Genomic DNA, 21,898 nt, shown 5'->3' with positions numbered 1-21,898 from the left:
GCTAATTTCAGACCAATTTCTAGTCACGAGAGGCACCAGACAGGGATGCCCGTTATCCCCTTTGTTATTCGCCATTGCGATGGAACCTCTGGTGGCACGCATTTGCTAACAGCATGTGGATTTTAGTCCTGGGCTTCACGTCTCGGGCCTCGTTGTCTTTATAAGCAGACAACGTCACCCTTTATATGAAGGACCCCCAAACCAAATTAGCGCCACTAGTCCTTGAGGTCATAAGATTTGGCAGCCACTCAGATCTACAAGTGAACTGGTATAAATCTGCACTTTTTCCTTTAACCAATATAACCACTTCCTTCTCAATATCAGCAGAGACCTGGACAAACTCTGGCAGTCAAACTACAGCCGGACCATAGACTGGCTAGAGTGTCGCATACCGATATGGTCTAGACTACCTTTATCTATAGCTGGCCGAATTGCCATTGGGAAAATGATTGTATTGTCAAAATTTCTCCCTTTATTCGTCAGTGTCCCAATTCCTCTTACTTTCAGTTTTTTCAAACGCTTGTGGTCAAAGCTGTCATCACTGGAATGGGTGGGTCGAAAATCCCCGCGCCTCCTATAAACTGCTCACTCTACCACAATCGCATGCTGGGCTGGGAGCCCCGGATCTGCAACTGTATGTTTTGTGTGCCCACGCGCCTTATCAGATTTGATGAATTTGGCATGGCTTTGCCCGACAGTCGTAGTGTTTTGGACTGAGGTCTTCCGCACAATAGCTGCAATCGTGGGTGTGGCTATTCCCCTCTCTCCACTCACTGGCCTGTAGGGCTATGTGAAGGAAGTGCCTAGTGAGTTTCGTAAGCTGGTGGTCTTGACACTCCTCCTTGCAAAGCGCAGAGTTGCCATTCACTGGGGATATGTGTCATTGTTAACTGATTTGGTTTTGCCAACTGTTAATAAAAAATAAAACGTTGATAAATTAGGTTATGCCTGTCGAGATTGTGGGAGGAGGATCATGGTGATACCACCGTTGATAAGGCTTGGATATACCGCTGGTTTCAAGTGAAGCTGGTTCCCATGAACCACTGTTACAAACATATCCAATTTACATTTTTACATAGAATTAATTACACCCCTGCTCGGGTCCATAATGTGATCAGTCAATTAGTAACAGATGTCATAGATGTGCCATGGAGTGTGCAGGTTTATGTCAGCTTGCTTGGTAATGCTTGCTGGCAATTCTCTGACTGGTGTAGGGTCAATTAAATATTCAATAACATTGTAGGCTATTCGTATAAGGAGGCATATGAGGTAGCGGTGCTACCAGCTTCAATAAGAGAAACTCATATAGTTCTTATTTCCAAGCCTGATGGGGACTTGACCAACGTCTTGTCTTATTGCCTACTCTTCATGTTAAATGTAGACATTAAAATACTAAATAAAATCCTTGCTAATCACCTCTTAGAAGCCCTTCCGAGGTTCGTGTACAAGGACATATGTGGTTTTATACCAGACATAGGCACTCGTCACAATATACACCAGCTGACGTTTGTGTAGGCTGCTCAGATTAGGGTTGCATCCTACCCAACTTAATACTGAACAGGCCTTCGACTCAGTCTGTTGGACCTCTCCATGAGAAGTGCTACAGGCTATAGGACTGACCTATATTAAATGGATTAAGCTGTGTACACCCAGCCGCTGGCCTGGGACTAGAAAACACCATGGTCGCAGAGTAATTTGGCATGGAGCAAGGGACACAACAGGGCTGTCCTCTGTCCCCCTTGCTCTTTGCACTTACAATGGAAACGCTGGCCTGCAGGGTACTAAGTGGGCTTAACCTGTTGGAAATACAGGTGGTGGATACCACCCATGTAGTGTCCATGAATGCCAATGACAATCTGGTGTACCTGCAGCTTCCAATGTACTCGTTCCCGATCCTGTTACAGGCCCTTACAGAATTTTGGAAGATTTCAGGTCTCCACATTAACCATCAATATTCTAAATCATTCCCGATTGGGGGTGGGGGTGTTTGAGGGGGGCGGTGTTCGGCTGAGAGGCCTGAACAGTGAGGACTTCTTTCTCGGTTGGCGATACCCTGGGAAACATCAGATTTTTGGTATCCAGGCTTGAGATTAACAGTGGATGAGGGCAACAGAGATAGGTTGAATATGAGGGCCTTTGTGCTGGCCTGCAGTCGTCCATTATGTTTTGTACAATATTCCCATTATCGGTCATGGACAGAGGTGCGGTGGAATTTTTTTTTTCCCACTCAGATTTCTTTATGTGCTGCAGGGGGCCACCTATTTGCACATTGCCAGAAGTATGTAGCCCTTGGCCTCTAGCAAACTGATGGATGATCTGAGCAGGCAAAAGGAGCAGAGTTAAACCCGACACTCTAAAGCGGGTGTGAGCAGGGAGGGCTGGAAGTTCCAGATATCGACTCTACTATTTGGCGTCTCTCTTGCAGCATGCGGTCCACCGCTTGGATGACGTAAACAACTGGGAGAAACTCCTCAGAGGCTCGCACAATAATGAGCTACTCCCGCGTTACAAATGGGGGCCCAGGGTGGTGACCATAATGTCTGAAAACTGCCTTTTACATCAGACATGCCACTATGGCATATTGCCCCATTCGCACAGATAGCATTGACCATTTCTATGGAAAGAAAGGTGGAAAAGGTGTGGGCTGCCTAATCTTGGTGTATTTGTATCCCAAGAATCGATTTATATCTTTGGAGGAAGCGCATGCAAACTTTGGAATTAACTCAATTCAGTTCCTACAATATGGAAAACTAGCCCACAATATGGAAAACTAGCCCACACAGCCAGGGGAGTGTGGCTCTCCTTCCCGGATGCTCCACATCAGTCTCAGGCTCTGACAATGCTGTTGGCTTGCCCCACTGTAGACAATTTGTTTCTCACATTTGTGCTCAATGCACAGCACAGACACTGAAGTTACAGGATAAATGGCAAGCCTGCTTGAATGGCAAGTTCACGGACAGTGAGTCGGTGAGAGCTTGTGTTGGAACAGGGGTTGCTCCTCCATTAGGGCGGAGGAGCGTCGCCTCACTGCTTTCTCGCAGTGCAAGAAGCAGAAACATAAAATTGTTAAACTACCATTTTATGTGTCTGCTTCTCCCACTGCGAGAAAGCAGAAGTGTTTGGTTGGGGGCGGGCGGGTCAGCATGCCAGCTCAAGGAAAGCGGAGGAGTAGTTTACACAGTGCTGTGGGCCCTGACTGTAGTCATGGACACTCTCCCTTTTCTCCATGTAGGCTGCATATAGCCTACATGGAGAAAATGACCTCCCCATTGACACCTGGCTGGTTGTGTACCCACCAATAACAACGCTGCCATTGCAGCGTTGTGATTGGCTTGGGGGCGGGGAGGGAGGCTGCCCGCTTTTTGTTCCTGTCAGAGGCAGGACAGCAAGAGAGCAGAAAAACGCGGGACCCGGCCAGGAGCTGAGACTGCGTGGGACCCAGGAAGGTACTTTTAAAATTTTGATTATTAACCCTTCCGCACGGCCACTCCATTTCTCCCACCCTCCCCCACCCGAATGTGAAGAAGTGCAGACAGTGTACAGTAAGGCGCACTTTAAACTGATGCAGCATAACTACATACATTGTCATATCAGAGAACATAATTTGCACAAGATCAAACAGTTTGTTAAATTTGGAAACCAGGTACTTTAATGAAGTACTGCCTGTTACAAAGACTATTATTTTAACATCATATTACATTTTTTCTGAAAAGACATTTAGAGAGAGCCCTGTCTACATTCCCTCTCCATAGTCCTATCTATCCATTTTATTTCAAACTACAAGCATATTAATAGCCTTGAGAATTTTTCTAAATACTGCAAATCCTGGACAAGGAATGGCGACAGAGGAATAAGGCATAAGTTCTAGTGAAACCATCTTCTTCTTAACAAGGAATGTGTTTGGAGGAAGTGGAAGCGACATCTGATGCCTGAATCCGCCAAGCCGCAGAACCGCATCATAAGGAGATGGACCGGCAGCAGCAGCAGTGGCATGGTAACGTTTCGGGCCGGATGGAGAAAGTGAAGACCCTGGGCCCTGCAAATCAGCCACAGAATGAGGGAACCAAGCGACTTGAGTGGGAGGCTAGGAAAGGAGCCCGAGAGCAGCGGTAGTAGATACCGCTCGTAGAGCGTGAGCCCGAGCCCCCACGGAAGCGGCCCAGCCCCCACGGAAGCGGCCCAGCCAGGTCCGGGTGCAGCTGGTGTGCTCCCGCTCGGAAGTCTCACAGCCTCAAAAGTTATTATACCTGGCAGCTTGCAGACTCTTTGTTTCTTTTTAAGCTTTTTAAAGCCATGTTTTAAGCCTTCGATCTTTGCCATAACAACTCATGTAGTTTTGGGGTTCTATGGTCCAGGTTTGTGCTGCAGGATACCACTGGCCAAAATCAAACTATACTTCACTTCTGTGCGGCTCCAAGGACGCCACAGCCGGTTCTGCCAAAGGTATCAAAGCGCATAGAAAACACACTTTATTTAAAGTTGGACTCCTGTGCTGCTTCAGACTGCTCTAGCATCCTTAGGAGAGGTGTCCTTGTACCCCTTCCTCTCCTTAGTTTGTCTGCACAAGGGGGGTTGTTGTAGCACTGGGGGAGTTTGCTTTGGTGCAAGAAAAAGCTAAAGAGGGGGACCATATGCTGGAGAATTAAGGCCTACAATCCGGGAACCCACAAGACCTTCTAACAGTCTTCGTGTGTTGTGTGTAGGCTGCCCCACCCCGCCCACCCAATGGTGCAGAGGCGGCCAGTATTATGCTGGTGCAGCTTGTGCCTCGGGGAGGGGAGGTCTGCTCCCTTCACGTACACTTATTCCTCATTCATTAGCTCTCTTGTACTCTCCTGTGCCCCCTCGTGTACCCTTGCTCCACCCTTTAGGAAGTGTGTTAACATCTTGTGGAGTCGCAGAGAAGTGTCATAAAGAGAAGGAAAGAGGGAAAGTAGGCATCAGGCGTTTGTGGCATCTGTGGACAAGATTTTATACGGTCTTATAAGGAGTTTTGATGATACCTTCTAGGTGTCTACGCTCTGATCGTTTAATCGCCCCCTCAGGCTCAACTGGTCCTATTGCTAATACATCACCTCCCCTAAACTTTTAAAAACTATTCAGCGAAAGAAGTCTCAAGCCCATTTGTCTCTCCTGTGTTGTCTCTGTTCTCAAAGAGGGGGTGCGGGGTCGGAAAGAAGGAATTGGTGATGTCTACAGGTGTAAACAAAGAAGACCAGTTGAGTTTAGTTACGGTCCTTTCCCAGGGCACAGTACCGTGTCTGATTAACCATGTTATGCATAACCCAGCACAGCCCATTCCCCAAAGTCAACTTAGAAAACTATGTCACGCAGGGGAAGCAGTGGAAGAAATGGTCAGGAATGACACAAAGACTGTTTCTGATACCAATATCATCTGTATCAAATTGGACCAAAATGTTGCGCCTGTGTTAGGAATGTCTTCATCTAAAGAGACCTCTCCAGTGATTGATGGTGAACTTTGTGGAGATGCGTGTAGCAGTGATCCCGATGTATTGCAGGACTATTCTTTGCCGGACATTGCCATTCTCGTGGAGATAAACCCAGTTAGGGAGGCTTATTTAAAGTCACCAGTTGCCTCAGACATGGTCTTGAGTCCGCCTTTTGACTGTCCTCTTAGTTGTCCTCCATTTCCTGCTTTCGGTAGCAGTACACATTCTTCGAGGGTGTCTCTTTCAGGGTCAATGGAGTCCCTAAAAGATGATATCTCTTTATGCACAGGGGCTCCAGCCCTCGTGCAGTAATCAAATGTGAAAATCGATGGGACATTTGTTGGAGGGCCCACTTTGATATCTTATTCTCTGTAGAGAGGATACTTAGCTCAATATTAGCCTTGTTGGATGAATCAATTGCTAATTCTGATCATATGCCGGATGTGTTGTCACCTATTTTAAGGGGGGTGCAGCACCTCACCTCTTTTGGTTTACATTCAGGGAAGGAAGAAAGGGGCACTGAAATTAGATCTTAGGCTACCAGACTAATATAGTGGCAATAAAATGGTGTGGTGGAAATGGGACTTCAGGTGGGAAATTATGATGGTCATGGGGCCACTCCTTTTGAGCAATCCACTGATAACTTCCAGACCACTAGGGAGAGTGTCAATATGGCCTGTTCTTCCTTCCCAAACCATGTATCTGGGAACAATGACAGGCTTCCCAAGGGGCAAATGTAAATGCATCCATACTTGAGAATCCTCCTCCCGTCTTCCCAATATTTATTATAGAGGTTCCACTTACTCATGGGGCCATAGTTTCAAAAAATGACCCACCTAGTGTTAAACCATCAAGGGCTAAACAAGGTGGTGTCTCTCCTATGAGTCCATTCTCTCCCTCAGGTTGTAATGGGGAAAAATCCCAGAAGGAGAAAAAGAAAAGGATCCAGCACATTATAAAGCATAAGCTTAAAAAACTGACGTTTTCCAACGCCCTTGAAGAGTCTGACCCTTTTATCCAGCCTCAAAAATTAAAGAGTTGATGAAGGCCAGGCCTCTTACAGGTCAGGAGTTTGAGTGCCCAGAAATAAATAATCTGCTCCCTTCTATTATATCAGAAGTACCAATTCCAGGTTGCCATGGGCAGGAGAAGGTGCTCACGGATACTATCCATAATAACTGTGGTGGTTCGAGCATGGGAAATCTGAAGGATGACCCTGGGAATAGGATCATAGAATCGGTGAGCACAGATGTTGAGGCTAATGGAGCTCCCCAAGAAGTAGAGCGGATTCCTGATAGATTTCCCCTAGTCCTCTCTTGTGTGCATTATTTTCCTGTACGGACTGATTTTAAATATGGGAGGACTCTTAATGGGGAGGCTCCCCCTTCTTTCCCCCCAACTCAAATCCCTAAATCTGGGACTGGGCCAAGGCAGAATAATAATCAAGTCTAAGGACCGGATTATCAGATAGCTTTTATCAGATATCAAGGATTTGTGCCTGGTATCAAGAAAAGATATTGATCGAGGCTTCCTGTAGTTCCGAGTTCCAGACTAACATTTAGCTCTAGGATCGTTGTAATTATAATCCTGGCTAATGTTGACCACTTTTGGAAAAAAGGCATTGATGTCTTTCCGTTTGATGAGACTGTTGATGCTCAGTTAGATAAACATAGGGTGAGCACTCAGGGCCCCATAATCCGAAGGATATCATCATTTTTATTGGTAGAATCTCAGGGAGAAGAGTAATAAATATTGAGGGACATGAGGACCTGATGTTCAGGGAATCTAGTAAGGGAAATGAGTTGGTTCCCTGGAGTTGGGCAGCAGGTATACTACATGACTGCAGAAAAAATATAAAACTTCCACTGTTGCAGAGGTAGCCGCTTGGGTAGAATTCGCTCCTGAAATATGGCGGGCTATGGACAGTCTAATTCCAAGTTAAACTTTTTAAATTTATCCAATGATAATTTGCCTACAGAAAACTTGGATTTGTTCTGATTTTAAATATGAGAATTATTTTGTTTTTTCTTGTGCAGCAAAACCTATAGTAAAAGGTCATGCCAGTGGAAGTTTACTCATTTTACTTAGTGGCTTTATGAACAGGAATCCCACGTTTTTTGTCCATGACTCAAATCTTTGTATGTGTTTAAAATTGGCTCTGGGCAATGTAATAGGAGGATCATAATAATCTTATCTTCTGGTAAATGTTTATATCCACCTGGGAGGTCGCACGACTCTCTAGTTGAGTCTATGTTCATGTTTGTGCAAAATATTAGCATCTTGGAAGAATGCAGACTGATAATTATGGTGGGAGATTTTAATGCTAAAATCTCGACTTGTTCTTCTGTGCCCTTTGGCGACCTGGAGTAGGACGAGGTATGGAGTATACCAGAGGCAATTTTGCCAGGTAATATGAGATCAGGCAGGCAGGGTTTAAGCTTTTTGGATTTTTGACAAATCAATGACTTGGTTGCTCTAAATTTGAGATTTGCAGAGGATTCCCCAGCCTCTTTTATTTTCCATTCCTCTCGATAACAATCACTATTTCCTACCAAATATTTGGTGCCTGCACACAGTTTAAGGTATGGAGGATCGATCTGAGCTACCATAGTATTTTTTCGGTGGTTATCAATTTAGAACTCAAGAATCCCAGAAATTATATGATTGTCTGTAACAAAATAAATGGGCGTACCTTTTGGTCCAACAAAATATGATAAACTTGGCAGGATATGTTAAAACAGTGGGTTCTGGTCATATAGTCATATACCAGAGAACCTTATTGCCTGGTTTGAGAAGCAGTTGTCTTATTTCGATCATGTGGGAGTAAGAAACAAGCTACTTGTGCTAAATCCTTGGTGGCTACTTCCGGGGAGGTAAAAACGTTAAATCAGGAGCTAAACTTCCAAGTAAGGGACCAAATTGAGCAGTCATCATGACTGAGGCCAAGGGAAATTAATTGGTTGAAGTGGGTGAGAAGAAGACTGAAGTTGGCCGAATGCAGAAGGGAGGAGGATCAGAAATTTATTAAGCAGAGAGAAGGTGCATTTTCTGGTGATTCGCGTAAATATTGGCCCCTAATAGCTGAATATTGTGATTGTAGAGTTAAGGCAGAAGCCATGTTAATATCCGATGCAGAGTGGATCCAATATATCTTGTGGCTGTACGCTTCTAATTCTAGTGACGGGTTTCTGTTGGAGTCGATTAGTGAGTCTTTCTCATTGAATGTATATGACCCTCCTTCCTGTGAGCAGATAGAGATTTTTAGGGGGGCTAGGTACTCTGAGGCGATGGGCCCGACGATCTCTCAATACCTCTCATTAAATAAGATGTTTACTCATGGGCCCTTTTTCTATATTCGGGATTTCAATATTGTTATTCGTATGGGACCATACCGTCTTCTTGGAAAGGAAGTATAGTGTTGGCTTTATATAAAACGGATCCTTAAACCTTTCCTGCCAGCTTCAGGCAGATTCCATTATTGGATGTGATTGGGAAATTATTCGCCAGCAGTATTCTTCTTTACCTTCATGACTGGGCTTTTGGTAATAATCTGGATTAGTAATTAATACTCCAGGCCTGATTGTATTATAGTGTCCGTAGCGGTTAGTGAGAGGAGCAATGCCGTCTGATATTGCTTGACGAACTGTGAGCGATATCGGCAGCAAATCCTTTGGATTGCTATGATACAGTCACACCATCAGGCCTGGAATATTAATTACTATTCCTGCGTTAGCTAACTGGAAGTCTAAACAACTTGGAATTCGGCTGGCTCAACAAACCTTTTGCTTGACCAGACTCCATGGTCAATTATTTACTTTGTATACATCGTCCTGAATATGGTCTAATGGACTTTTATGCCACAGAGACCGAAACGTCGACCAGCTCATCTATTTCTGCAGTTATTTGGTTTTCTTGGAAATAGTTTTCTGCTGTTTCAGATTCGTTTTCTTATATAACAATATTTTGAAATAGATGTTCACATACTTGACCCTGAGGTTACAACTTTTGTATAACACTGATTTACCTAGGTTCTTGTATATAGTTATATTGTTTTGTACCCTTTCTATTTGCTTACATTAAATAACCTGATTTGTTCAAATATGCACACCCGTGTTTAAATTGTTCATTTGAAGATTCATCATGATACATATCAGTTAGTTTGAATTTTGATTGTTCATTAGTCAGTCACCATTAGAGGGCTTGACAATTGATTTACTCATGTTATTGGTGTTTATTTAGTCCTTTTGAAATAAATCCCTTGTTAGCACTCTTCCTTATTAATTGCTACATGCTCAAAGGGTCTATTGGGTTTTCCACTGTTCTTTTTACCACATTTACGTATGGCACATTGATTTTTAGGGACCGTATCTCGGGATGGCTGGATAAAGTGCAACTGAAGTGTTACAGATGGCTTTTTAACCTTTCTGATGCTGCTCCATCCTCAGAGCTACGGCTGGAATTCGGACTTTTACATTAACCCCTTGGACGCTCATGACGAGCTGAGCTCGTCATGAGCCACGGCGCTCCGGTGCTTATGACGAGCTCAGCTCGTCATGGCCCGTGGAACGCTCAGATGCGGGGAGAATTCCCCTGCTGTGCTGAGCGTTCCACAGGAGGCAATACACCTGTGACGAGCTGACTCGTCATGAGCACAGGAGCGCCGTAGCTCATGACTAGCTCAGCTCGTCATGAGCATGCGGGCGCTGTGCGCGCTCCCCTCCCCCCCAGCACAGCGGGGGAATAACCCCCGCAGCGAAGGGGTTAATATTAAAGGCTCGATTTTAGGGATATTATGGGAAACGTAACACGGCGGCTCCAGGGTCATTGAAGGAAATGATATATTGAGGTATCCACAACAAACCATTAACATGGGAACCTTACTAAAGGGATGCAGTGGAAGCCCTGGAGACGTCTAACATCACACCCCTTAACTTAACCCCGAAGATCTCTGAAAAATTGCTGTTAAAATCTTTGAGTATACAATTGAAAGCCATGGACATTCTAGAGCTCTCTAGCAAAGCTCATGCCAGTTTATGTAACCCATTGTATCAAGAGACGGGGAGAGACGTGTATTTAGCTTCTCAAATGAAACTGAATGTCAAGAAAGAGCTGTTGAAACTGAGATGTGGCTTAATTCCTTTAAAAGCTTACAAACTCGGAAGCCTATCAAGACCTACAGAACGGCAGTGCTGTCTATGTACTTTTAAGAAGGAGAGTTTTGCCCACATAATATGTATCTGCCCAATGTTGAAAATGTACGATGCTTTTGGCTGACACCCCTGTTTTGCAAACTTGGAATAAGGCAATGTAACAAGGCTATCTTCGCATGTCTGAGTCGTCAGAGTCCGCAGTTATCGGCCTGATGTGTGAAACGTCTTAAAGAAGCGCAAGAATTACTGTGTCTAGCACCAGTAAGCTTTTAACCATTAGCACTTCTAAGAATATTGACTCCAGCTTGAAATTTTAAACTGGCCTCTCCGAATTGTATCACATCTTCCATATTTATTTATACTGGTTTGGACCTTTGGTTCCATTTTGGGAGAAAGACTGACACATGCAGGTAGCACATTCACATATTTAGTGGCAATGGATCTGTGATAAGGAACAATGTATTATCGTCAAGACCATAGGATTGGGGTTAAAGGACCAGAGTGTATGTGTTGCTTCAGGCGCTGTTTGCTTAGTGAAGCTTAGCCAAAAATCATACTCCTCGTAAGGAGTTGTTTCCAGTTTTTTTTTGGGGGGGGGGCGGAGGGAGGGGGACTTGCAGGAGACACGCTATTGTAATTTGATAAATTTGCATAAAGATTGTTTGTTTGACTTGTTTGTCGCAACATGGTAAGATTAATTGGCTTAGTAGAGATGACAGTGATTCTTAGGGCAGTCCATATCTTTTATAATCTTAGACTTGGTTTTACATTTTTGACTATTTCTTTTTATATGATTACTACTGTGTCTCGGACTTTAGGTTACTCTGTCCCCTACAGCGTTGTGTTTTATTTATTGAATATTCACACTGTGTTTTATTTCGACTGTGGTTTTTATATTGTGATGTTTTTTAAATAGCTTGAAACAATGAAAATCTTACTTACCTACTTATGGCTGGCCTAGCAGAGTGGGACAGTGTAAGGGGGACCCACAAAACCTAGGAACAATGAGTCTTGGTTGTGTTCTCTACCTGGATGATGCCATTTTTCTAGCTTTGACCCTGATTGGTTTACAGAGGTGTCTACTTGAGTTGGGCAACTACGCTGATGAACATTTCTTGAAAATAAATAAAAGAGCATAAGTCATGGTCTTTAGGTCCCAGGGTGAAGGGTTAGGAAAGATTTGCATTGGTTTTTAGACAAAGACAAGCTAGAGGTGGTGAAGTTGTACCCATATGTAGGCAGTGAGTTTTCTAGTAATTACTCTAATAGCGATCATTTTAGTCAGTGCCGTAGTAAGACAATATCCCAGGCTTCTGCAATTGGCAGGTTATATAAATGTTGCAGGCAACAACACTCTGCCCATGTCCTGGCGGCATATAAGAACAAAATTCCGCCTTCATTGAGCTATGGCTGTGACTCAATGGATGAGCGGGACTGGGCCTTCTTTGAGAAGCTGGAAGAGTGCATTTGGCGCCAAATATGTAACTTGAATTGTGCGGTTGCTCCATCAGCACTCCGGCTTGCCTTCGGGTTTCTTTCCACAAATGTGTTTGTTATGGCAGCAAGCTTAAGGTGAGAGAATAGCATGTTGAATTGTGATCAGGGCTCCCATGGGGCATGCGTTAAAACATGAATTTATTTTCTGAATGAAGGAGGGAAGAACTGTTTTCTAAAATTATGTGAAAGCACTGGATATGTTTGGAACTGGTCAAAGTGAAGCGAGTCCCTCCCATAGCGTGTTTTAAAAAATATGATTAAAAATCAATCTACAAAGTTAGTCGAAAATATTGTGTTCTTGGCACATTAGGAATTATATAACTGGAGAGTAGCATATGTAAAAAACCTCAACAGTATGTCCTAATAAGCCTACCCCATGGTGTGCTTGGAACCATTTTACTATTAAAGCTAAACTTGCTTCCCCTACGAATGCTTACGGGAGCATGGAAGGGATAACCTGGGAAAGAGAGGCTCCGTGACCTCTGCAGGAACCATGTTCAAGATTTAAATCATGTGCTATTTGTTTGTCCTTTCCTGCATTCACTATGATGACGTCTGTTAAGACCATTGTTCCTAAAGTATAATATTTCCTCAGGACTGGAGGTCCGGAAATGTCTTCTGGAACCATCCTCGGAAAGAGTTTGTTCAAATTAATGTATCTATTTTTAACAATTCTTAAATATTTGTAGACATGGCTATATTAATTGAATTTGCCCCAGGGGCAGCCCGTGCAGTAAATGTCGGGGGTGTAAGCTCGACAGACTACGGCGAGGGAAAAGTAATTATTTATGAAATTTTCCCTCATCATCATCTGTCGAGACCCCATACCACCGCCTCACCACTCTTACCTGCACAAGCCGATCCTGATTTGCCCTCGTATTTCATGAATATGGTCTTTTAGTATATTATGATGTGCACAGTCTAAGTAGATTTACAGTGATTACCTTACTTTGCAAAGTTGATTGCACTGAATTATATTGAAGTTCTGTACTAGAGTTGCACTATTGTTCCTGCTATATTCCTTATGATTGGATAGGTTTTGTATTTCTCACTAATACAGTTGTGCATTTGCACTTTATTAGTCCAAGGACTTTTTACATAAGTGGACTGTGTCGGTACATTGACTGATTCTGTCTTGTATTTTATTCTGCAAACTATCAATTGTGAGAATTGTTTTTGTAGATCGCTTTGTAGATCTTTTGTGCATTTTTATGTGGACTTCTTTGAGTTCCAAATCATGATAAAATGTTGACTTTTTTAACAAGGGACACGTTCAAAAGTTGATTGCATCAGAGCACACAGTTTCGCCAAATGAGGGGGCCAGGATTAAAGCGCTCTACACCTACGAGGGTGGTGCTCATTCTGATGAAAAGGCCAAGGGACTTTCCTTCCCAAGGAAAGGTCACTGTACTGTGTGCCCAGTGTTTATTCTACATGGGTAATTCTTGCATATTTAGGTAGAGCTGGGATTAAATGCGAAGTCTAGTGCTAGAGTCTGCCCACCACAGTAAATTGACCACCTAGTGAGGGGTCTTTTCAATTGTTTTAATAGCTCTTATGACTTCTTGTAGGGTCGTTTGAAAGTCCATCTAGTATATTTATATCATAGGAAAAAGACAGAAGCAGAATATGCATCTTTTCTTTGGGTCCTGAGCCTGTAGGTAGTTACTGGGTAGTATCTATGGTGGACAATGTTGTTTTACCATGGGTGTTTTTGGTGCCATTCCATGTCTATGATAGAGTTATCCATTTTTGTAAATTTGCATCTCCAAAGGTGCCAATCGCGAGCAAATAAGCCTTTCTCTAGGAGGCGGTTAAGAGATTGAACATAAATACAGTAAGACTCAGTAATCAGACTCACTAATCGATATCTGTTAGAAGTATACCTTTTAAAAAGGCTTAAAGGTATGGAATTAAACCCCAAAAATGCCAGTGGCTTTCCCAAAGAATGTCTTCTGATGTTTTCGGGCACTCAGTGCATCAACACACTTGCAAAATGTCCAACGAAGTGATAATAGAAAGTTAGCCACTTTAACTGGGACATTTTTGAAAAAAAAGTTTTTAACTAAATGTGTCTCATTGACCATTTCTCTCTCTTTCTCTGTCTTTTTTTCTCTCTCTGTCTTTGGCTCTCTCGCTACTTTATCATTCCTCCCCTTCTTTCTAGGTTTCGCTCTTTCTCTTGCAGTTAATCTTTTCCTGTTTCTCTCTTGTAATGTCTCACCATTTCTCTCTCCACCTGTCTCCATCTGTATCTGTCTATACTCATCCTTTTGTCTTGCTCTCTCTCTCTCCTTACCTCTGTCTCATTGTCTCTCATTGCCTTTTTGTCTGTTCTTTACTTTCTGTATCATTCTTTACCTCTTATGCCTATACTTGCCTTTCGCTCTTTGTATTTCATTGTCTTTGATTCCTGTTTTTCTCTTGTTCCATATCCCGGTCTATCTCTTGCCCTTCTCTTTTCTCTCAATGTCTGTCCCTGGCTTTTGCTCTCTTTCCATGTCTTTCTCCCCATGTCCGTCTCTCTGTATCTTGCTGAATTTGTTTGTCACTCCCTGTTTTTCTGTCCCTCTCGCCCTTTTTGTCTATGACCGTTCCTGTCTTTCTCGCCCACTGTCTTTCACTGACCTTCTCTAGCTGTTCCGTAATGTCTTGGACAAACTGTACTCGTGCTTGTAGGTTTTAGGTTTATTTTTGTGTTGTATGAAAAATAAAAAGTTGTGGCTGTGAAAAGCTGGGAATGATCTGGCGTAGATTTGGAAAGCTTGGGGGTGGGGAGTATTTTGTGTCCTATGCAAACTGAGAACGCTTTGGGTGGGTAATGATATGAATAGCCTTAGCCATTCTTCAATATGCCTACAGTGTCAAAAGTTGGCCAGATCTGCGGGGCCAGCATGAGTATTTTGTTGGTTTCTTCTTTGCCTTCATCCGAAGGACACCAGACCTTATTGTAAAGGTTTCATTAACTGAATGTATTGGTCTTTTGAACATCTTGTCATATTCCATAAATAATATTGCTGTTGTTTTCCTTTACAGTGCCTGCCTGCCACACACTCTTAGAAGCCACGTGTCGTTATTTAACTCGATACCGTTACACCAAACAAGGGTTTGTGTATTGTCAAGAACGTGACCTGGTTGGCTGATCCTGGTCTTACACGTACCATCAAAGGACAAACCTCTGTATATCAAATATAATTGCATCTGTGACGATGGCGATACTCGTAAGCATTTTGCAAGTCTGTGTGGCGATGCTTGTACTTCCGATTCATGTGCTGGCATTCCTGGGACTGTGGAAGCCGCTGTTTCAGAAGATTTTCCCTTACATAATGCAAAAGATAACCGTGACTTTCAACCGAAAGATGGGGGAACACAAAAAAGACCTTTTCAGCAACCTGTCGGAGTTTGCTGGCAGCTCCGGAGAGCTAACGGTCCTTGAGGTTGGCTGTGGCAGTGGTGCAAACTTCCAGTTTTACCCGCGAGGCTGCAAAGTCGTCTGTGTCGACCCAAACCCTCATTTTCAGAAGTATCTAAGCAAAAGCGTTGCAGAAAATGAGCATGTGCGTTTTGAGCGCTTCCTGGTAGCTTCTGGGGAGCATATGACCCAAGTGGCGAGTGGCTCTGTTGACGTGGTGGTGTGTACCCTGGTGCTGTGCTCGGTGACGAGTGTGGAGGCGTTCCTAAAAGAAGTCATCCGCGTCCTCAGGCCTGTGAGTACACGGCAATGCAATGCACTTTTACACTGCAGGGCGGTGCAGCTGGGAGTAGTGAATGGTTACATTTAACATGGGCACTACGAAGTGGTAAAATAGATGGCCAGTTTTAAGGAATTTCAGCCCTATTCAATAACGTGGGAAAACGACGTACAATTACCATTATAGCCCTGACCTCTGGTAATAAAATTGGCAGGGCACGAGTCGGGGGTACACGTGGGTGGACGCCGACGGCGTCCACCCACTATTTTCACAGGGTGAACGTCGTCCACCCTGCCACGATTTTGGGCCCCACTGAATAATGTGCTGAACTCGCCCCGGTGTAATTTCCAAACACTGGGACACTTTTAGCAGTGTCTGCAGGTTGTCAGCTTTCCATCTTCAACAAGCAACAACATGCAGGCAGGGAATGGGCTTTCTTATTTAAGACTCCTGCTAGGCCCATTGCAAAGGCCGAATTTGAGCGGTCATCAGGCCTCCTTTTGTTCGAGTCTCTTGGCTGGGAGCAGTCAGGAGCCTCACACCTGATGCAAATGAAGCAGAGGGGAAATAAAGGCTAACACCTTGTTAGCACTTCACTGATACTTAAGATAGGCATCTTTTCACTTTGTTCAGTCCCTTTTTAGGAGATATGCTTGCACTGTAAGAATGTCAGATGTGTTCGTCTTTCCCAGTATTTACACAAAGCAAATTGCATTTATATAGAGCTTACTGCACCTGAGGAGGCGTCGAAATAATTTAAGTACCACTATTTTTTCTTGTATAGCCCTCCTCATCCCAATGCAGGGTGTCAGAGCACTTTACATCAACATGTGCATATTACATGTACAATAAATGATATAAGTTTGTAAATGAATGTACAGGATTTGTACATAAAACTGGGAAACTGCAAGGTGTCGAAGTCACATATCTAACGTAGCTCAAAGTGCTATTAGCCTCGCAATGCACTCAAACATACATATGATAGACCTGCTAATCATATATGATGTCACTTCTTGTGATGCCACTTCCTGTAAAGTCGTGGCTTGTGATGCCACTTTCTCTGATGTCAATTCTTGTGATGTCATGTGTGATGTAATGTGCCGTAATGTCACTTGCCGTGATGTCACATGCTGTGATGTCACTTGCATACTGCCTAACTAGGTTAGTCCCCCCACTTCTTTTTTTAGGATTTGTGTCCTGAATATTGGCCATGTATACAGCATACGCACCTCAAACTAAATTGTCTCTTGGGGTTAATTATGGATATTAATTATTTTCTAATTCAACTATGAACATTCCATCAACTTCATAAAGGTGAAATGCTGGCTTTGCAGTGAACGTTTGAGCTCTCTTCTAGTATGTAGATAAGTTTACATGCTACTTAGATCGATTATCATCATCACATTGAATAATCTCCACCTGGGAGGAGGTACATAAAGCAAAATTGAGGATGCTTTTCAGCATCATGGTGGGGAGGGGGGGGGGGGAACAAACAAGCATCTGCAATGCAATAGGTCTCGCATTTGCATGAGTTTAAGCAGTTGGCATTGTAAATGACAATACCTTTTATTTATCTGTATTGAGAATTAACACATACATAAAAGGCATTGTCATTTTCAATAGCTCAAACAAGACCTATATCATCTCAAGTAGCAGCCCCCATTGTCCTGGCTGCTTGGAAAGTGAAAGCGCGCAAGGTGTGCTGAATGTTGCAGGAAAGCATGTGCATGCAGTAGGAGAAACTCGTTTAAGAAAATAGTGCTTACAGACTAAATAAGACATACCTTGTAACACCAGAAGTAAAAGAGCCAGTCCTCATAGGAGGTTACAAATTAAGACAACGCAGTACTAAGGAGGGACTAACAAGCCTATTAACGCATTAGAAGCCAGCTTTTATGAAGGACAATGACACAAGCCAATGACAAATATGGGCGAAGAGTGGGCAGGGCTTCAAGTCCATACTCAAAAACAGCATGTCTCGCTGCCCAGGCTCGACCTAAAAACTGAAAAAAAGAATCTCCAGCAAATGTGCTGTGTTCACCTGTGGCCCGTCGCCTTTGTGCACAAAACTTTGAGTAAGATGTGGAAGTTTATACCCCACTTATCAAGCTATTTTCAGTTCATATAACACTCTTTCATGTGCTGTGCTTGTCTTAAGCATGGACTGACCACCCTGGTCTCCCATTGATTCTCACATTGCCTAGTCCGATGAACCTGGGTAGCTATCACTCATCACAGTTCTGACTGCTTCGGAAACTGAAATAAAGTTACTTCTGCATTCTGTAGTGCCTTTACAACATCACAGTCCAAGCCATTTTTGTCGATGATATAAGTGCATAAGTATGTAATTAACATGTGTATGGAATCAGCTCCTACTATTTCTGAAATGTGCCTGTCCTTCAAGGATCACAACGTCCTTCTTATAGGTTTCTGAAGATTTGGCAAAACATCAGAAAAATGTCTTCAAAAATATGGTGCCAAGACGACAGCCTCTCTGCTAAAGCCACCAATCACCTGGCCATAAGGGACTTAAAAAAACTTAACAAAAACTGCGGGTACATACTACCTTGCTCCTCAAATTTAATCGGCGCGTAATCATTTTTTGAGAGAAAATAATCTCACTAAACAGCATTTACTACAAAGTTAATTGAGTCTTTTGCTGAGTTGTGCAATTCCCTGTTTGATTTGTTCCATAAAAAAATGTAAAACACCTGGCTTCCCTTTGACATTAGTATAATACCTTTCATGAAAGATTTTGAATCGGACCCACTCACTCCATGGATTTTGGACAAACTTCAGCCTATGCTCAATGGTCTTTATTCTCCAGTAATGTGTCTTTTATAGATTCACATTCTTGAATCTTCCCCGTCTTCATGGTGGGAGTCCCACTGTAACAGTAAAACAGCAGTATAAAGCTAAAAGGACAATCTCCCTTGAGAATCAACAGTATTTAGTAACCAGTTAACCTCGTTAAAGAACATCCAAACTCCCGCCAATCACATTGCAGACCCCTGAGTATCCATCCCCTGCAGAGCCACCATACCTCTGATTTCTTACTGCACGTCGTGTGTTAGGGAGTCTTCCTGAGCTCTGCTTAGTCACAGTGTTTCTACTTTGAACTCTTCATCTTTCAACTGGCAGTTCTCTTTCCTCAACCTTGTCTTCAACTGAGGTGCTGCTAGAAAGTGAGTATACTGCTTATTTTCTGTATTTTCTACTGAATGCCAGAGTCTAAAAAAAGGGCTGTTCAGGCCCTGCAAGACTTGTGGAAAGTCCAGGCATTTCCCAGAGGATCTGCATAAGGAGTGCTTATATTGCCTTTATCCAGAGCCCAAGCCTAAAGACTGTAAGCACTGCCGGACTTTTTCTTAAAAAACTCTCAAAGACCGTGAGGGAAGGCTTCTTATTTGGCTTCAGAAGAAAAGATATATGTAGGATTCTGACTCCGAGAGTGAGGGGAGACCTAATTTCTCCTCAGTGAAAAGGAAAGAAGATCATTCTTCTGGTCAGAGTTCCGAAAAAACAAAGATCTCTGAGGAAGGAGTCTTCAGTGGAAAAGAGAGGTTAAAAAGAGCAACCTGGCTCTTCTCTGACCTAAAAAAGATCTGGCTCTGCTCCTCCTTCCCCACCACCTACTCCCTCACAAAAAATCTTCCCATCGTCGGACCCGTCAACGAGGCATTTTCTGCCTATGACTGTTGAAAGGAAGACTCCGTCGGCGGTTTCGTCAGCAACATTGAGGACATCAATGGTGAAGACGACGACAGCTGTCTCGTCGACGAAGACGGGAGTAGTGATGTCGGCGGCTTCGGTGAGGTGTTCGTCATCGACGAGAGCTTCACCGTTGACGGTCCAATTGTGTGCTACGCCGTCGCTGAGCTTCTCCACCCCGTCAACAGATACTTCCACGCCGTCGTCACAGTCCCTGGCGACAATTCCGGCAATGATCCAATCAACGAGGAAAATGGACATACTAGGCTCAAAATCTCTATTCCAAGATTTTTCAAAAATATCTCCTCTGCCTCCTTCTCGCCTCCTGGATTTTCAGGAATTGGAGGATGAAGGTCCGTTTGGCACTGCCTACACCCCCTCTCAACTAAGAGTGAAGTGCCAGGAATCTGAGGAAGAGGATCAGACAGATAATCCTTTGACTTACTTTGAGGGTGACTATTCCTTTTCATAGAGACGCTCGGTTGCGCAACGCCTGGATACCTTCCAGGAGCACTACCCATATTAAGAACAGGAGGAGGAAGATCATCAAGAACCCTCCATTAATGTGCCAATGTCACTTGTCACAGACTTACGTTTCATGCTAGATAACTACTACAAGCGATTCCCTGAAGCCAATGTGGCCCAAAAACCAGTTTCTCGCCAGGAAGAGCCTCCCATGACTCCAGTTCAGGAAACCCCACTGGCTCCACCAAAACAGAAGACCCTACCTCCTCTGCAGATCTCAACTAGAGCATCACACAGTGGAGACCATCAACTGGAAGAGGGAGATACATGTGGACTCTGATGTCCCAGACAAGTGAATGGATTACGTAACTCATATGCCGCCTTCTCCCACGCTGCCAGTGGCTGACTCTACACCTGCAGACATCAGCGGCTTCCACAATCTGCTTGAGAGAGCTTCAAAACGCTTCGACCTTCCTATGCCCATCAAGCAAACGGAATTCTTCTTATACGATTTTAAGGCTTCCACTCAACATTCAGTTAGGGCAAACCCTACTATCGACTTCTTGTGCCAGGAAGGTTTCAGGAAAAATCCAGCGTCTGTGCCAGCAGTCATTCCAAAGCTGGATAAGAAGTACCGGGCGCCAAAAGCCTCTCCGACATGTCTCATAGTCAATCCGAAGCCTGATTCTGTAATAATGCAGGCTGCTCAGAGAAGATAAAAAACCCTGCTTCTCCATGTACCACCTCGCCAGACAAAGAGGGGCGTAGGTTGGACAATATTGGGAAGAGATTCTCTGTACTGGCTGCTACAGCTATCAGAGCCTCCAATGTAATGGCTATTCTTGGACGGTACGATAGGCAGATGTGGTCAGACATCACGCCTTTTTTGGAATTCCTGCTGGAAGATAAGAAAAATGAGGCAAAGGAAATTCTTTCTGAGGGTGAGAGAGCTTCATCGGAAGCCATTGATGTGGCTATGGACATTGCCTCCACAGCCTGTAGGCAAATGGCGGTTGCTGCAGTGTTGCGCAGGCAGGGTTGGCTGAAAGCTACAACTTTTCACACAGAAATCCAGGCAAAGGTGCTGGACATGCCATCTGATGGAGAGTATCTGTTTGGTAAGGATGTTGATGAGGCACTCCAGGCTATCAAATCCGACAAGGATATGGAGAAATCCTTAGCCAATTTACAACAGAGAAGGTTCTCTTCCTTTCAGGGAAGAGGAAGAGGAAGAGGCCAGTAGTTTACAGCTTAGACCTGGTCTCAACAGCCTTTTCAACCTTATTACCAACAGGGTTTCCGTACTCAGTACTCCGCTAAGTCCTTTGGGCAGACGCCTGCATCAACATACTACAGAGCTCCAATTTCAACAAGTTCGCTTCGGGAGGTAAATCCAATGACACAAGCAGGAGACAATGAGACTCATCAGGCAACTGCCACCCCAGTCCCACTTCATTCGGTTCAAGACTGCTCCAAATTCTTTCTGCAATGGAACTCCTTTTCATCTGACAGATGGGTGTTAGACGTTTTCAATCAGGGTCACACCCTAGAATTTCTTCAACAACCTCCAGATTACCCCCCAAGAAAGACTGCTCACCGCCAAAGGGCGCTTCTCAAAAGGGAAATAAAACTACTTCTCATCAAGCAGGCAATCAAGATAGTGCTGCGCAGTCAGCGCAACTTGGGATTCTACTCCAACTTTTTTCTCATAAAGAAAAGAACTGGAAAATGGAGGCAGATCATGGATCTCAGGTTGTTAAACAATTTCATCAAAAGCCAACCGTTTTGGATGCTGTTGCTCCAGGAGGTTCTCCTTCTCTTCGATTCAGTGGATTACATGATCTCTCTGGATCTTCTGGATGCATACTTTCACATTCCTATTCATCCAAAGCACCATCTTTATCTCAGGTTCCAAGTGGCAGGGTGCCACTAC

General features: G+C 43.8%; 1 protein-coding gene across 2 annotated transcripts in view; it reads left to right on the top strand.

Annotated features, from left to right (window-relative positions):
* The window catches only part of LOC144818587 (thiol S-methyltransferase TMT1B-like), a 154,580-nt gene that overhangs the window by 112,536 nt on the left and 20,146 nt on the right, over positions 1-21,898 (top strand). For both annotated transcript variants that reach the window (XM_078676136.1, XM_078676138.1), the window contains exon 2: positions 15,134-15,804. In XM_078676136.1, the coding sequence (XP_078532262.1) occupies positions 15,307-15,804 (498 nt within the window). In that variant the 5' untranslated portion in view covers positions 15,134-15,306. The remainder of the gene's footprint in view (positions 1-15,133; positions 15,805-21,898) is intronic.

Source organism: Lissotriton helveticus, chromosome 2_1 (assembly GCF_964261635.1).
Source record: "Lissotriton helveticus chromosome 2_1, aLisHel1.1, whole genome shotgun sequence".
In the NCBI taxonomy this organism is placed as follows: domain Eukaryota; kingdom Metazoa; phylum Chordata; class Amphibia; order Caudata; family Salamandridae; genus Lissotriton; species Lissotriton helveticus.
This window is presented reverse-complemented; position numbering and strand designations above follow the sequence as displayed.